This window comes from Onychomys torridus, chromosome 8, assembly GCF_903995425.1.
Source record: "Onychomys torridus chromosome 8, mOncTor1.1, whole genome shotgun sequence".
Taxonomy (NCBI): Eukaryota; Metazoa; Chordata; class Mammalia; order Rodentia; family Cricetidae; genus Onychomys; species Onychomys torridus.
In genome coordinates this window covers 87,768,833-87,786,174 of record NC_050450.1, presented here as the reverse complement: position 1 = coordinate 87,786,174, position 17,342 = coordinate 87,768,833, and the positions used below count along the sequence as shown (strand labels likewise).

Genomic DNA, 17,342 nt, shown 5'->3' with positions numbered 1-17,342 from the left:
CTGTGGGCTGGACCACCCCTCTGTAGTTGGTCTTAGGAGATATAAGAAAAGCAATTGAATGTGAGTCTGGAAGCAAGCCAGGGAGGAATTTTTCCTCCATGGCTTCTTCTTGAGCTTTTAGCTTTGAGATCCTGCCTCTTTTTTCCTAAAGTTGCTTCTGGTCATGGAGTCATGGCATCAGAAAGCAAACTAGATCAGTTACTCATCACTGGGGGAGACTACCTGATAGTCCTAGTCCTCAAATGAGCCCATGGTTCTCAGAAGCTGAAATCCAGTGTGCGGATTTGATGTGACAGTGACTCCCTCTGTGTGACAGGCCAGCACTGGAAACAGAATCTATTTTGTCACTCCCCATACCTTAGAATGTCATCAGCCATGGTCTTGGGAGGGGCCTACTATTTGAGATTGAGCTACTCTGGGGACCTATAAAGAATGATCAGTCGCATGTCAGGTAGCCTGAGGATGCCCTGCCACAGTGTTCAGGTGGAAAATGGACACGAGACAGACATAAAGAAGGGCAGGGTCAGATCTGGACATGATAAGAAGTTTAGGCAGCAGAGGAGTTGATGGTTGGCAACATGAATGAAAATTTCAAGCAGGAGATTGAGATTTGGGGCCAGGGACCAAACAGAAATGTTAGAAATAGTTCTGATCTCCACTGGGTCATGTGTAGCCACTAGTCACTAGGGCTGCTCAAGGGTCATTCTTTCCCTAAAACACGGGAGCTTCTGGGGATATTAGACTGTCCCTTGGGTGCTGTAGTGGAGTAACCAGGGTCTTTGCCCCACAATAACTGGGAGAGTTCTATTGATCCCCCTCTCCTTGTGACAGAGGAAAACATGTAAAACTTTCCTACCTTGTGTCTGCATTCTTCAGAGGCAGGACAGGGTGCAGGCACAGGATACCAGACAATTCTCCTAAAGAGGTCCAATTGGCAGCTCGGGCAATTTTCCTGGCTACATAAATCTAGCAACAAGGACCAAGACTGGAGGGTAATAGGCCAAGCACAAAAGAGCATTGTAAGAGCATTGTGATTCAATTAGGCTTGTAAGTGCCAGAGGCAGAAAGGGAATCTTAAAGTCACTGTCTCTCCATCTGGTTCTCGAATCTTCCTTAGCAATAACAACTCATACTTTAGTCCCTCTCCACTGACCTCAGGGCAACCCATTCCACAAGCCAACTGCACAGGGTGAGTCACATGTTTTCCCTGAGAAGTCCACTTCCCCTCTAACAATGGCCAGCAGTCATGGCGTGAAGTCCCTCACACAGAGTGCTTCAGCTATATGCCATTGATCCATTCTGGTTTCCCTTCTTGGGACCCAGTTTTCAAAGTTTCCTACTTATGGCTCATTAGTCACAATGCCATTACCACATTAACTTTAATCTTCACATATCACATTTATTTCAGTTGCTGTGGTTTGTGGAAATAAACACACTTTACAGGTAGGTTCTGACTACTTAGAGTAGAGAATTATTCCCTCTCCTTCGCAACTACCACTCTTCCAAGAATGCACGAGAGTGTTGGAGCCCAGGGGCTTTAATGCCTCAGAGTTTAGTGTCTGCAAATGATCCATTGTGAACTAACACTGAACTTAGGTGAAACACCTAAGAATTTGTTTCTATAACCATACCAATTTCTTAGATGTGTGCAGTGGTTACTTCTATGCCAACAGGTCACAACCATTTTTCTTTTCTTCTTTTCTGATTCTTTCTATGTAGCTCAGGTTAGCTACAAATTCATAATGTAGCCTAGGCTTGCCTCAAACTCACTGATGTCTTTCAGCCTCCTAAATGCAGAAATTACAGGTATGCACTACTATGCCCAGTTTCAACCCACTTTTCCACTCAACTCCAAAGTAAAATGTTAATTTTATCAAAATATTATGCCTGGTCAGGTTAAAAATTGGTGAGATTGGACACAATCTCAGGGATTATGGGTTATTAAAAAAAAATTCCTTACAAGAAATTTAGATGCATTCACCCCTCCCAATCTTTTTCACCTTCATGGTTAGGAACCTGGTTTGTTAATTCATTTTGTCCTGATTAGTTAGTTGTTTTTTTTGACATTGCCTCTGAAATTTCCCCTCGTTAGTGCTTTCTCTCATGCAAGCATGATGCTTTAATGATTTGGAAACACGATTCTGCCATTCAGCACATTTACTCTTTCCTATGTTTATAATCTCTAGACATTCAGAAGAACAGGTTTTATGGGAAGACTGACAATAGACTGGAGATGTGCATGGTGTTCTCAGAGAGACCAGCCTTAATGCAGGTGTTGTTGTCCAGAGTGCCCTAAAATGGAATGCCGCATGAACCTGGGAGATCATGACACAAAGCCAGGACCTCCTTCCTCAGATCCCCTTGACTCCAGAGATGGAGGAGCTTAAGGGACTATCAGCAGTCCTTGTTTTCCAAACAGTCAACATCCAGAAGATGAGTTAGACATATTTTTTCAGCCTTTAAGCATGCACTGTTTTCACAGTGAAAACACATAGGCAGATGTCCTGAGTTAGAAATCTGTACCCTATCATCTCCTACTTGAGTGACAACCAATAATGCAGATGAATCAGGAAAACATTGGGCTTTGAAAGCTCAACAACACACCATGGCAGGATCCAAGTTAGAGCAACAGGCAAGTATAGTGAACTATGGTGAGTGGGTAGGAAAGTGTATCTTAAAAACAGGAAGTGGGTCGATGTATCCCACCAAAGCCAGAAAGACAGTAAGTCAACAATGAAAATCAGCACCACAGCGGCAAGTTGAGGGACCTGGATCTCATAATGTAGCTGGACTTGGCAGCCAACTTCCCCTGAGATGCCCTAAGAATAAATTTGGAGTGTCTCTGTTTGGCAAAAAGTAAACATCAAAATTTCATGTCTTACTATCATGTCAGAAAATAGTGCTATGTTCCCCATGAGAAAGTCTGGACACTGGGTAATTAATCGCAGCTGGCATGGGATACATCAGTGCTGTGCCTCAATTCAAATGCTTTCTGACAATCTGTAACAAATGGACAATAAGACTGTACCATGAATTTACTCCCCTGGGTGATTAGAAACAAGTATATGTCACACCGGAATGGACAGGCTGTGCTGTGTGAACTGAGACTGAAGTGTGTAATATCAAGAGGCAAAATGCCATGTGACCGCACCCTTTGGTCATAATTTAGAAAGGCAATTCAGGAAGTGTTGACAGACCAATTCTAACACATCAGGAAGAGAAGCTGTGTTTCCTCCCCAAGCTGAAAATGTAACCAGGAAAACAATAATCCTTAATTTGATAATCACATATTTATCTAAACAAACAAAAACAGGGGAAGAATGCTGCATGTGAGGACAGCAGCCCCTCAGCAGGGTATAAAAGGGAGTGTGGGCAGGGAGACTCCCACTTCCAAACCTTCCAATCCACCTCCTTGTAAATTCACCCAGAATCTCCACCTCTGACACCATGGTCAACTCCTGCTGTGGCTCTGTCTGCTCTGAGGAGGGCTGTGGCCAAGGCTGCTGCCAGCCCACCTGCTGCCAGCCCACCTGCTGCAGGCCCACCTGCTGCAGGCCCACCTGCTGCCGCCCTAGTTGCTGTGTGTCCAGCTGCTGCAGACCCAGCTGCTGTGTATCCAGCTGTTGCAGGCCCAGCTGCTGTTGCAGGCCCAGCTGCTGTTGCAGGCCCAGCTGCTGTTGCAGGCCCAGCTGCTGTGTGTCCAGCTGTTGCAGGCCCAGCTGCTGTTGCAGGCCCAGCTGCTGTGTGTCCAGCTGTTGCAGGCCCAGCTGCTGTTGCAGGCCCAGCTGCTGTGTGTCCAGCTGTTGCAGACCCAGCTGCTGCCAGTCTGTGTGCTGCCAGCCCACCTGCTGCCGCATCTCCAGTTGTTGCCGTCCCAGCTGCTGTATGTCCAGCTGCTGCAGGCCCAGCTGCTGCATCTCCAGCTGCTGCCGCCCCTCCTATTGCCAGACCACCTGCTGCCGCCCAGCATGCTCTAGTGCTTCTTGTTGCTGAGAGCTCTCATCCACAGTCTCCTGTTCTTCACCAACTAACACCCCTGATGTGGACCCCTGTGAGATGAATCTTGTGATGTCCATTATAAGCCCTTAGTTCCAGTTGACTAGCATGCTGTTTTTGCCTACAAATATACCCTATCTCTCACTTTCTTATATAAATACAACCTTGAATTTCCTTTAGATTCCTTAAAGCTATTATGTGACCCCCCTACAATGGAAAAATGTGTTCCCTGCCCTATTTCCTAAAATGGAGTCATTCCTACAGCTTAAATAAACATGGATTTTGCAGCCATATAAATATAAAGCATTATGCCTTCTTTTTCCTTCCTGTTGTCACATTAATAGCTTTTCTATAGTCCATCTCTAAAAGCAAAAAGACCACAGGACACAGTGGCATGCTTGTCAGCCCTTCAGAAATCTTCATTGGAAAGCATAGATAAGGATGGTTAGAACTAGTACCTGGATCCTTCCTATGGACAGTATCTTACAAAGACCAAGCTTTAGGCAGAAGAGTTCAGACCTCTGTGCTCCTGCCTGTATTGAAGGGGTACTAGCAGGCAGCAGGCTGAAGCAGGCTGTGCTTAAGGGACTACCACAACAAGAAGTGTGTGCTTTGTTGGGTTTGGTAAAAGTAGAACATTAAACAGAAACTTTTGCAGGAATAATAACAAGGGAAGGCTCTTCAGAGGAACCTGGAAGAAACTTTCAGGGAGAAGTTTACAGTAGTAGAAACAAAATGTGTTTTCCATAAATGCCAACCCATTTGATATCATTTGACAGGGAGGTTCTAGAATTCGAGCAGGATTTCAGCCCTTCCTTTCTTAGAGGGTCTTAGTGTCTGGACCTTTGCACCATCTGTGACCATTCAGTGTAGGAGAGGTGTAGGTATGACAGAAATGTGTAGAGAAAGTAGCATATGTATATGGAGAATTACCCCAAGAACACAGCAAATGATCAGTGTGAGCCATCTGCATTATGTGCTCACACTAGCTTCAGGATGGGGACCATAGGATAAAATGAACCTGGGTAGAGCATCCTTTTATCCACCCATACATCTCCTTCTTCTAGTTACTCCAGCTCATTTAGTCAGAATAACTAGAGAAAGTTATAGTAGGCATATCAGATGCCTTCTTTGAAGAGCCACTTAGAGCACATCCTGAGAGTTCTGAGCCAGTGGCCACTATATTCTTATTTAACTATAGCTGATATTCTTGGCCATTTACATTTAGCACTCATATTAAAATTGCCAGGACTGCATAGTCGGTCATCATCACTAAATATACTGTTCATCATGGTCTCTGCTTCACCATGGTGGAGCAGTCAGGCTCTGTGAGTCAATACCAGGGATTCATAAGCTCTATGTTCTTTCAGACCATACTGTGACTAAGAGCAGGAGAATCAAGACAAGCCGAGGTTAAGACAGTGAATTTATATTTCCATTGGTTCTATATGACCTAGGACTATCTCCTATTAACTTTATATCCATTTGCATTCAATACCAGATACTGTTAGCTCACTCCCCCCAAGATTTTATATACCTCAAGATAGCTATAATTGGATCTGTTAAATGGTCTTATGGTCTTCTACTGACATTCATTATGATATATTTGCTTTGTGGGGACTGTCCTAGTAAATTTTATTGAAATCTGGTTTGATTGACCATTGTAGGATATTTATTCACACTGTGTGAAGATGTGTTACTTTGATTGGTTTAATAAAGTGCTGAATGGCCAATAGCTAGGCAGGGGGAGAATAGGCAGGGAGAGAGAGGAACTTGGGATGAATTTAGGCATGTGGGAGATACCGGCAAGACATTGAGAAAGTTGGACATATAGTATGGAGGAGAGATAACAAGTCATGTGGCAAAATGTAGATTAAAAGAAATGGGTTTAAACCAAGCCTAAGCTAAGGCCAAACTTTCATAATTAATAATGTCTCCATGTCATTATTTGGGGTCTAGTGGTCCAAAGAAAGTCTTATGAGAAAGCTTGCTACATTTGGTGCCCCACATTGAGTGCCAACTGATGTTTTTCTGTCAGCTTAGTGGCTGCACATGAATCTACAAGCATTTTAATTAATGTCTGCAGCCCAATGGCCCCCCAGTCAATGCTCCACCAGCCACTCAGGCCATGGCCTTGAGGGCCTTCTAGTCCCACCACCCTGTCTCTGCTGTGGCTGCCATATGTAGGTTTAAACTAAGCCTCTATTGCTCTATTTACCAACAAGGACTCAGAAGTCAGATGTGGGGGTGAAAACCTGCTAGATCAGAGAAGCCAGGAAGCAACCAGCTGACCTTGCTTTTTGGCCAGAGACACAACAAGAGACGTGTCTCTTCACTTGTTCCAAAACCAAAAGGATGCACCAAACTCTAGTCCCATCTTTTCCTTCTTTTCATCATTTCTACCCAAATCCCTGGCTTCTCAGTGGCTAATTCTGGTCAGCTAGTCAGTGACTTTGCCCCCCTGATTCAAGGTTAACTTTATTAACAGTCTCAGAATATCACAGTGTGATCAAATATCCCTCAACAATTGACCTCCCATGCATGTCTTTGAAAAGGCTTTAATCTATTATTTTTATTGACTAGCTCACATGGGAAATGGGCATGAGTGTTAGGCCACTTCAGGGACATCATGAGGCTTTCTCTATTCCAACAATTTTAGTTCCATAACACAAGGAAATAATGTGCTATCGCTAATGTTTGTGAAGTGGGTACATGGCTGTCTGGGCACACAAGGATCCAGTGGACAGATTGTGAGACTCATGTGGGTCAGGACTCAATTTATTTTCTGATATCACCACCAGATCCCAATGGGGGTTCTGTTGGCATTTTGGAATTCTGTTGCCAGTGTTAATTCAGATCTGCTGATCAATAGCACACAAGTGTATGGGCATTTCATTTGCCTCTGAGTTGTTGCAGGGGTTTTTAGAAGAGACAAAAGGGTTACTGCTCTTTGTATTTGTTTTGACACTGTCTCTCAGAGGACTGTCCTCTTTTTCAATTGATGGGTCATGGGTCTGAGAAGTGTATCCAGGTGGAACTTGGAGAAGGAATTACAGATTGCCATTGGTGCGACTTACCTAAATACTTTCCTCATTCTTAAGTTCTTTCTGGACGCATATTTACATGTGGTGATATACTGTATATCAAATAAAGCTTGCCTGAGGATGAGAGGATAGAACAAGCCACTAGATTAAACAGAAAGGCCAGGCAGTAGTGGCACACACCCTTAATCCTAGTGCTCTAGAGGCAGAGATCTGTCTGGATCTCTGTGAATTCAAAGCCACTCTGGACTACATGAGATTGATTCAGTCTAGGAGAGAAACAAATCCAGGCAGTGGTGGCGCACACCTTTAATTCCAGTACTTGGGAGTTACACGCCTTTAATCCTAGCACTTGAGATCTCATGCCTTTGCTACCAGTATTTGGGAAGCACATATACCATTAATCTCATTGCTAGGAAGGATGTGAAATAGCTAGGCAGAGAGAGGTATATATAAGGCGTGAGGAGACAGAAACTAAAGACTTTTTGGCTGAGGACTCAGAGACTTTCAGTCAGAGGATTTGTGGAGATAGGATCTCGCCTTCCATTCAGCCTGAGGATTTGGTAGTGCTGAAAAGTTTCTCTAGTGGCTTGTTCTTTTGTTTTCTCTGATCTTTCGGCATTTACCCCAATATCTGGCTCTATGTTTTTTTAAAAGACAAATTAGGATTTGTGCAACATTTGCATGTTAGAGAACACCTCACAACATCCACTATATGCATTGAAAGTTGTGCATCCAACTCCATAAAACAAACACTACTAATACAAATGGATGGATTGGTCCAGACATAATAACAGTGGAAGATTTCAGTGCTACTTCTTCAGTCTATTGGTCATCTAGACTTCTCTCCAAAACTTACCATAAAGCTTTAGACTAACCTGCACTATTAGGTCAGACAGACTAAACAGGAATCTAAGGATGTTCCATTATACATCTTACATATTCTCAAGACCCTGTGAAACTTTTGTCAAATCATATTTAAGACCAGAAATTAATTCTTAACAGACATAAAAATTTAAATGTGTTTTTGTATGTTTTCAGATTAAAATGAATAAAATAGAAATTAACAGGAAAGAGATTACAGAAAAAATACAGACATACAGAGATTAAATGATATATTTTTTGAGTGATCAGTCATTGGATAAATCATCAAGGAAACTGTAAAATTCCTAAAATCTAATAAAAATGAAAACACAGCCTATCAGAACCCGTGGTCCACAGCAAAGGCTGTAAGTACTAATGTTTTGTTTTTAACAATGAGTGCCTATATTTAAAAATAAGAAATCTTTTTTAAAACTTTCCACAAGAAAGTCAGCCCCACAAAGACAATTATCACATTTCCTTCCATATGTGGAAAAACTATATACATGAAAATGGAAAAGGGATTTTAGGAAAGGGTAGAAGGATGTTGAGAGAGATTGAGGGACAGGTGCCATCAAAGTGCATTATATACCGATGGAATGTCATAATAAAACATAAAAATATGTGCATATACATATGTATTGATACGTGTATATATGTAGCGCCTACAGTAACAGATATTCCAGGTTTTGGTGTCCATGTCTTATAATCAGAACACCAGTTTCTCCTTCAAAATCCACAGATTGCTGGGAGTTACGCTCTACTTCTGTCCCATGTGCCATTCCTAACTGATTACCCATCCCATAATTATACTCATATTAATTCTCAGCACTAAATGGTTCTACATGGATTCTTTTGTGATCTTATCATTTCCATTACTCCTATGGAGCTACATTCTGCAGTAATACTTCCTATAAAAATGAGGGCTTTAGTGAATTGTCTCTACTCTGAATTTATCCACAATGCTAGTGACCCCTTAATTGCCCTCTCCTAAACCATCTTAGTAAACAGAGCATCTCTAGGGCTACCCGGAAACGAAATGAGTTTGTTGGGTTTACAACCCTTAAGTATATTGAAGCTTATCTATGTCCCCTCAACCTTTGCTTGCTTCTTCTTTTTCTTGGTGCTCTTTACACTAGCCACTTATCATTACATGACTTCAAAACTTAGTTGCATAAAGATTGCACACTATTAATCACAGTGTCTGTGGGTCAGGACTCAGATAGTGTGGCTGCACTGATGGTTTCTTAGCACTTCATAAGCTCCGGGGAAATGTTGGCTAGCAATGGGGTCTCATCTGTGGAGTCGGTCTGAAAGGATTTGAAACTCACTTCTGTGATAGCTGAGAATACCTTCTTCCTTGATACCACTGGGATGAGAGCCTCAGCACCCACGTGGGTGTTGTATGGAGGTTGTCTCTGGCTTTTTTGCCACATGAATTTCTCCTACATTGCAGCTGAGTTCATCAAAGCCTATGACAGTGGAAGAGCCTGCAAAAGAGCTTGCTAGCAAGAAGAAGTGACTTTAACACTTGAGGGGCATTTTCTCGATTAACGGTTAAGGCGGGTAAGCCCAGCTCACCAGTATTACTCCTGGGCCCATGGTCCTAGATGATATAAGAAAATAGATTGAGCAAGCCATGAGGAACAAGCATTCCTCCATGGCTTCCTGCATCAGTTCCTGCCTCAGCTTTCTATCCTGCTTGAATTCCTGCCCTCATTTCTCTCAGTGACAGACTGTGCTATGGAAATGCAAGCTGAAACAAACTCTTTCCTTCCCAAATTGCTCTTGTCCATGGTGTCTACCACAGCTATAGAAACCCCAACTAAGACAAATCCTATGGAAGGCGTGACCTTCTCTAGTGGTTCTTCCTTTTGAGGGTTCAAAAACCTCCTAATGCTGGCCTCTGGGTACTCAGACTGTAACACATAGCATTTGGTGGATACTCTGCATAAAGCACAGTATGTAGTGAGCATAACTGGGGCTCCCCTTGAGGTTGTCTGTCCAAGAGAGTATAGAACACTGAGCAAAAGAATTGAAATTCAAAACACAGAATGGCATTCTGTTGCAGAACATTCAAAATCAGTAAAACCACACTTTATTGTTTGAAAGTGCAAACCTAGGTCATTGAATTTTGAGTAAAAGAAATAAAAAAGATTACTCCCAAAATTAGGATAGTAACCCTGTGGTAGAGGGAGGGAGATATAGTCAAGAAAGACATGTGGGAACTCTACTTGGTGAAGCAAAGACTCTCTGCTGGGCTTTGAGTTGGGTAGAAACTGGCTTAATAATTATTTTCTATGTTATACACAAATATTGCAAGTACTTTCCAATATACCTGTGTTTTTAGAATACCAAATGCAGGGGTCTCTGTGGCCACCACAACTAGCAGAGTAACAGTCTGTGGGAGGCAAGAAGGCAGTTCAGTTCAACACAACTAAGTAGGTGGCATTGGTTCAAAGTTTGGGAGTCTGACCCTAAGTAGTTTATTTTAGGCATATTTAAGCACAGCACAAATTGGTGAAAACTTTTCTGGTGATATTTAACTCAGCCCCTTATGCATAATAAAGCACACACACACACACACATCTCTTTGAGTGACAGTAAGCTAAATAAAGATTGGATGTGAATACATGGAAACTCTTTGTAAAGTATATGTGATACCTTCCATAAAGATGGGTTCTATGAATTGATTTTTACCTTCTGTAAAAATAGATTCTATAGATTGCCTGAGAAAAATAAGCTCATGAAAAGGATCTTAGGGAAGATCCATTGTGGTCTTGTCCACACAGGTAGCAGAAGGTCACCAGGCTATTAACCATGTCTGCCCCCAGCCTTCTGGGTAGAATAATAGGCTATGGCATTCCTTTCTTTGAAGGAACAACACTGTGTGTTTACATTCTAAGTTCTCCTTATTTGTTAGCACAAGGACAGACCTTTGTGCTGACTATAACCAAATACTAACAACCAGATATAGATAAGTAACACCGAAAGACTTTTCAAAAACAAAGTGAAATTGAATCAACCATAGGTGGACATTGTTATTAATTCACAAATTTTTCTGACTATATGTATCATTTCATAACAGGCCCAGCAATATATATAATTATATACATATTGAAATATGTTAAGTAAAGCTTGATTTTTACTATAAAGTAACATAGATGAATCCAAAATAAAGTTCACTTGATATCTGTTAAAATAATAAAATATTTTTAATTTAAAATTTTAAAATAAAAATAATAAACTAAAAAAAATTACTACTGTATCTCTATTTAGATAAAGGTATTACCATGAAAAAAAGGCCAGAATGAAACCCACTTACTTGTAGCATATCATTTTAAATTTAAATCAATTAAAATATAAACCAAATTGGCTAGTTTGCAGTACTCTTCAGGGTGGTTCCACCATGTAGCCAACGGTTCTGACAAGCACTGGTTCTGAGACTGGTATTATCTACCTGTTGTCTATGACAAGAATGTTGTCTTGGGGGACTGGAGAAATGGCTCTTGCTGTGCTTGAGAGGACCTGAGTTTGGCTCAAGGATCATCATGTCAGAGGATGCACAACTTGCCTCTAACTCCAGCTCTGATGTCCTCTACTGGCTCCTACAGACACATGCATACATATGCAAACATGCACACACATGTACACCCACAACACCCCCACAAATAAAAGTAGATATTAAAGAAAACTGAGTCATTCCCCTTCCCACCAGAAGCTATGTAAAAAATATCTCTTAAAAAGTAACATATTCTGTTTTGTTTTGTTTCTTCCCCTTTTTTTGGCATGGGGAATTGTCTTTCCTAATCTCCTTAAATTTATATAGAAGCCTCAAAATTAACAAAATACCTTTCATTGGTGCTTTTATTTGTCTCTGTATGTATGTTATTGAAATATTATATATTTTTAAGTCTGTGTGTGAGTATGCACACATCCAGCAAAAGTCTCAGTCTCTTAGACTATAAGAGATATTTTCATAAAATTACATCACCACAATCCTGACCTAAGGCTACAGTGGGTCATACAAAATGAGAACAAAGTGAACAGAACCAAGATGCAAAATGCCAGGCAACAGCTCTCTTGGAAGAAACTGAAACAGGAAAGATATTTAGATGATGGCTCAGCAGCAGTGGACAAGGAACACAGCAGGAAAAAGAAATTGTGTTTTTCATGCACCTTCATAATTTAGCCAGGAAAAGAAACTCACCTAATTTGATAATCACCTGTTTATTAACCTAAACAATAACAGGGGAAGAATGCTGCATGTGAGGACAGCAGCCCCTCAGCGGGGTATAAAAGGGGGTGTGGGCAGGCAGACTCCCACTTCCAAACCTTCCAATCCACCTCCTTGTAAATCCACCCAGAACCTCCACCTCTGACACCATGGTCAACTCCTGCTGTGGCTCTGTCTGCTCTGAGGAGGGCTGTGGCCAAGGCTGCTGCCAGCCCAGCTGCTGCCAGCCCACCTGCTGCAGACCTATCTGCTGCCAGCCCAGCTGCTGTGTGTCCAGCTGCTGCAGACCCAGCTGCTGTGTGTCCAGCTGCTGCAGGCCCTCTTGCTGCATCTCCAGCTGCTGCCGCCCATGCTGTGGCTGTTCCAGCTGTTGTGGATCCAGCTGCTGCCGTCCCAGCTGCTGCATTTCTAGCTGCTGCAGGCCTTCCTGCTGCCGCCCCAGCTGCTGTGTGTCCAGCTGCTGCAGGCCCAGCTGCTGTGTGTCCAGCTGCTGCAGGCCCTCTTGCTGTATCTCCAGCTGCTGCCACCCCTGCTGTGGCAGTTCCAGTTGTTGTGGATCAAGTTGTTGCCGACCCAGCTGCTGCATTTCTAGCTGCTGCCGTCCCAGCTGTTGCCAGACCACCTGCTGCCGCCCCAGCTGTTGTGTGTCCAGCTGCTGCAGGCCTCAGTGCTGCATCTCCAGCTGCTGCCGCCCCACCTGTTGCCAGACCAGCTGCTGCCGCCCAGCTTGCTCTAGCAGTTCTTGCTGCTGAGCGCTCTCACCCAGTCTCCTGTTCTTCACCACCCAGCATTCCTGATGTGGACCACCTGTGAGCTGATCCTGAGAGGCCCAGTGTAGAGCCTCTGATACAATTGAGATTAACTGGGACAGCAGCTATTGCTCCACTCCTGCCTGTCTCTGTCGGAATGAACACACACTTGAGCTTTCTTTGAACTCTGCAAACTCTTGCATTGATTTGTTCTTTGCTATGCTTTTAAATAATCAAGTTTTCTACATCTTAAATAAATTAAAAGTTTGAAAGTACACAATAAAATGCCACTGTTCCTCCTTATTTTCTTGCTGACATTGTTCCCAATCGCCCTTTAATATCTTGGTAAACTGAGAGTTTACAGGATCTTAAGGGGAACATTCATCCCTCTGGGTTTTCTTTCTTTCTTTCTTTCTTTCTTTCTTTCTTCCTTTTTATTAAGGGACTTTCTATTCATTTTACATACAACCAGATTCCCCTGTCCCCCCTCTTCCCACTCTCCAGCCCTTTCCCCAACCCACCCCCCATTCCCACCTCTTCCAAGGCAAGGTCTCCCATGGGGAGTCAGCAGAGCCTGGTACACTCAATTGAGTCAAACCTCATGACTAAGAATATCCTAGTGTATCTACTTCTTCACACCTTTTGATTTTCCCCCTTTATGGGCAATGAGAGACCAAATGAGTCTAGAATAATAATCAATGGCCATGCTGCACTCCTTGAACACAGCAACTAAAACATGACACGTTTATTGTCTGTTTCTGTGGATCAGGAATCAGGTACAGACAGGCTTCATTATCTGTGTCCTTGTGTGTCATACAGCTTCAGGGAAGGTGGGTCTTATGTTAGGGACAGCCCAGAAGGGTCCACTTCCACGTTCACTTCTGTGGTTGCTGAGAACATTTGCATCCTTGGTAGCATTGGGGTGAGAACCTCAGAACTCCCACACAACACCCAGACTCATCGAAGCCAGGGATGGAGGGGCCATCTGTGAGGAGAGTTGGCCACCAGGAGGACAGTCACAGTCTTTCATCACTTCACCCTTGATTGTCGCCATGTGCTGTTGGTTAGAAGTAAATGGCTCACAAAGAAGGAACCATACACATCCTGTGAAACAGAGAGAGAACTGGGGGCCACAACTGGGGAACCTTGTTCTCAGGTAGAATATAATACCAAGAAAAAGAAAAAAAGTGCAAATAGTTATAGTCTATGCAATATTCACAAACTTTCTCTAAAACTAAACTACACTGTTTACAGATATCCGTTGGCGGGCTAGTGGTGGCAAGAAAAGCAAAATGAATATCACCTGTAATTCTAAAATGCATAAGTGAGACAACTGAATAGCTTGGACTGTTTGGGAGGCCCCTAGGCAGTGGGACCTGGACCTGTCCTTAGTGCATGAGCTGGCTGTTTGGAACCTTGGGCTTACACAGGGACACTTTGCTCAGCCTGGAAGGAGGGGACTGGAGCTGCCTGGACTGAATCCACCAGGTTGAGCTGAATCCCCAGGGGAGTCTTTGCCCTGGAGGAGATGGGAATGGAAAGGAGGGGCTGGGGGGGGGAATGGGGGGGCGGGAGGGGGGAGGACAGGGGAACACATGGCTGATATGTAAAATTAAAACACAAATATAATTTTAAAAAGATTGAAAATGCATGTTCCTTTTAGACAGAGACAGGCAGCCATGGAGCAATGGATCTGCTGTCCCAGTCAGTCTCAGTCATATCAGAGGCTTTACAATGGGCTTTCCAGAACTCAGCACACAGATGGTCTACATCAGTAATTCTGAGGCAGTTATTCTTTGGGGTTGTGTGGGTAGAGATGTCGTCAAGACAGAATCAGCTGTTCTTGGAGATGATATGTCTCTCTGACTTGGCCTTAGGCTGCACTTCCCTAAGAGCTATTGTGATGTAAATATACACTTAGACGTTTCTAGTATATGCATGTTTTCAGAAAAACAAAGATTATTTTCAAGCAGGTGAACTGAAATGCTTAGCTAGATTTAAACAGCAAGATTAGATTAAGCAATGAAATATTTTAAGAGCAAAGAGGAACCAATCAATGGTTGAGGGGGCATTCCATTATTTCTAATACATATATCACTCTCAAGACTGACAATACAGTTTAATATACATTCATTTTTATATTTAATATATTCATTCATTTAATATATGTTCATTCATTCATTATACATTCACTTTATATATATATATATATATATATATATATATATATATATATATTCATTAGTACTTAATGGAACTTCAATTTTAATTATAAGGAAGTTAATTGTACTGGAAATATGTGACTTTCCACTAGACACACTTATTGTATTCTCTGTATAGATCATGAGGTTATGTTAAACACTGTTACTCACCTAATTATCCATTTTAGCTACAGGCAAGATACATACCAGGAATTTGGGGGGGGAAATGGTTGTATATACTAACACAATGCTTGACAAGATATAAGCCCAGCCTGTGTCAGGTTTCTGAACAATAATCGCCTAGCTCCTGGATGCCTTTTGGAAATACAATTTTCTTCATTCCATTCTAACTGATGGTATTTAACTGACTTCTTTCATTTTGGTATTTTAAAAACATGAAAAGAGCAGTTTAAAGGGAGAGAAATTACTCAAGAGACATTAAACCCCACCTACACAGTGCAAGTACAGCCTAGGTAGACATCTCATGGTTCTGGTGCACGGCACGGGAATCAGTTATCCATTCTGTTTGTTTGTACCACACTGGCATCAATTATCTGTTCTAGCCAGTGGTAAAATTGAGCTAGGGTGTGTGGAATGATGTCTCTCAGTGTGGGGTTTCCTCTTTAACAATCCAGTGTGCCGTCCAGAGCAACTTCCCACTGGGCTTCAGTCCATTCTCAGTGCTATGGGCCTCTTAGTCTACAGTACCTCAAGCTCAATGTTTCCAATTCAGGGAAATTTTCTCTGTGGTTTGGATGCCACTGAGTGAAATGTGACTGATTTTGCAATCTGTCTTCTGAACGAAAAATGATTCAATCATGCCTCCAACCAGCTTAATGGCTGTGATTGTTTATAAATTGTTTTACAAGGGGAATGAACTCCACTGTTCTAGTTGTGGGAGAGAGGGCTTGACTTCATTCTCATATGTAATTTATACTGTTTGGCTTGACCACAGGCTCTTGCCCATGTTAGATAGTGTTCTACATCTGGGCTATAGCCCCAGCCTTCCTGAACTTCCCTAAATCTACAGAGAAACCTCTCCTCTAATAATCAACTGCATCTTTATTTTTTTACTCCATTTCTATGACGTAGCAAATGTAGCAAGCATTTTGCCACTACTACAGACACATACCTGTTTCAATCTTTCCCATTCTTCAGCACTGCAGAGAAAAGCCTAAAGTAAAAAGCACAAAAATGAAGAGTTTGCTTAGCAAGCCGAAAGGATGAAAACCTTGCAGTGGGATTGGTCTTTAAATTATCCTAAGGATGACATCATCACTAGATAGTCTCTGCTTCTTCAGCCTAAGGGAACAAGAAGAGGCAATGGATGTCTTACAGGCTTTAGGTATACTTCACATACCTCCTTATCAGAAACTCTAACCACCTAGCCAATGGGATGAGGATTATGCACCCTTGAAGTCTCTACTGTGACCACACATAAACAGATGCAAGCTGAATCCTCTTATCTAAATACCTGCTTCCTATCATTTTCTTGTTATATCATTATTAAAGGAAACCCTGAACGGAGCAGTCCAATTTACCACTCAAATCATAAAGCAGGGGTGTCTACAGGGTCCAGGACCTCAACAGACACAGGAAAGTTGGGTGCAAATTAGACTAATGATTCTCAACCTTCCTAATGCTGAGACCCTTTAATACTGTTCCTCATGTAATGGTGACCCCAACCTTAAAATTATTTTCGATGCTACTGTTATGTGTTGTAATGTAAACATCTGTGTTTTCTGATAGTCTTAGGTGACCCCGTGAAAGGTGACCTCCAAAGGGGTTGTGACCCACAGGTTGAGAACCACTGAGCTAGAGCAAGAGGCAATGGCATGCTGTGCAGTGGGAGTTCTGAGGTCTTGAAATAGAAACAACATGGCTGTGAGGGTCAGTCACAGCCAGAAGACAGAATGGTAAAGGAATAGGGCCAAAGGGAACAATAGAGGGACATGCATTTTATGGTATAGCTCAGCTCTGCAGCCACAACTCTCCTAAGTGACAGTAAAATTAGTTTTAGAGTTTTGCTTTGGTAGAAAAAAAAAGAATAAAACCCAACATTTTACCATCCAGCTTATCACCAGGAGATTATTCCATTTCCAGTTTAAAAAGATCTAGAAAGTGGATCATAGACTACACAGGGAGGTATCCAGGACCTAACCTTGTCCCATCTGAGTCATTGGGATGAGCCATCAAATGAATGCAGCTTTATCCTCCCAGTCATGAGAAAAGATCTATAAGAAAAAAAAAAATTTCC

General features: G+C 42.3%; 2 protein-coding genes across 3 annotated transcripts; both read left to right on the top strand.

Moving 5' to 3' along the window:
• The first annotated feature begins 3,447 nt into the window (after positions 1 to 3,447).
• Positions 3,448 to 3,993, top strand: LOC118589590 (keratin-associated protein 4-3-like). Its single transcript, XM_036197019.1, has 2 exons — positions 3,448 to 3,713; positions 3,780 to 3,993. Exons 1-2 carry the CDS (start codon positions 3,448 to 3,450, stop codon positions 3,991 to 3,993), a joined length of 480 nt encoding a protein of 159 aa, XP_036052912.1.
• Positions 3,994 to 12,284: 8,291 nt separating this feature from the next.
• Positions 12,285 to 12,887, top strand: LOC118589891 (keratin-associated protein 4-3-like). 2 transcript variants are annotated; one of them, XM_036197576.1, is made up of 2 exons: positions 12,285 to 12,436; positions 12,518 to 12,887. In XM_036197576.1, the coding sequence occupies exons 1-2, from the start codon at positions 12,285 to 12,287 to the stop codon at positions 12,885 to 12,887; spliced, it is 522 nt and encodes a 173-aa protein (XP_036053469.1). The 2 variants fall into 2 exon arrangements, with proteins under 2 accessions (XP_036053469.1, XP_036053468.1); XM_036197575.1 differs by having other exon boundaries at positions 12,285 to 12,887.
• The last annotated feature ends 4,455 nt before the right edge of the window (positions 12,888 to 17,342 follow it).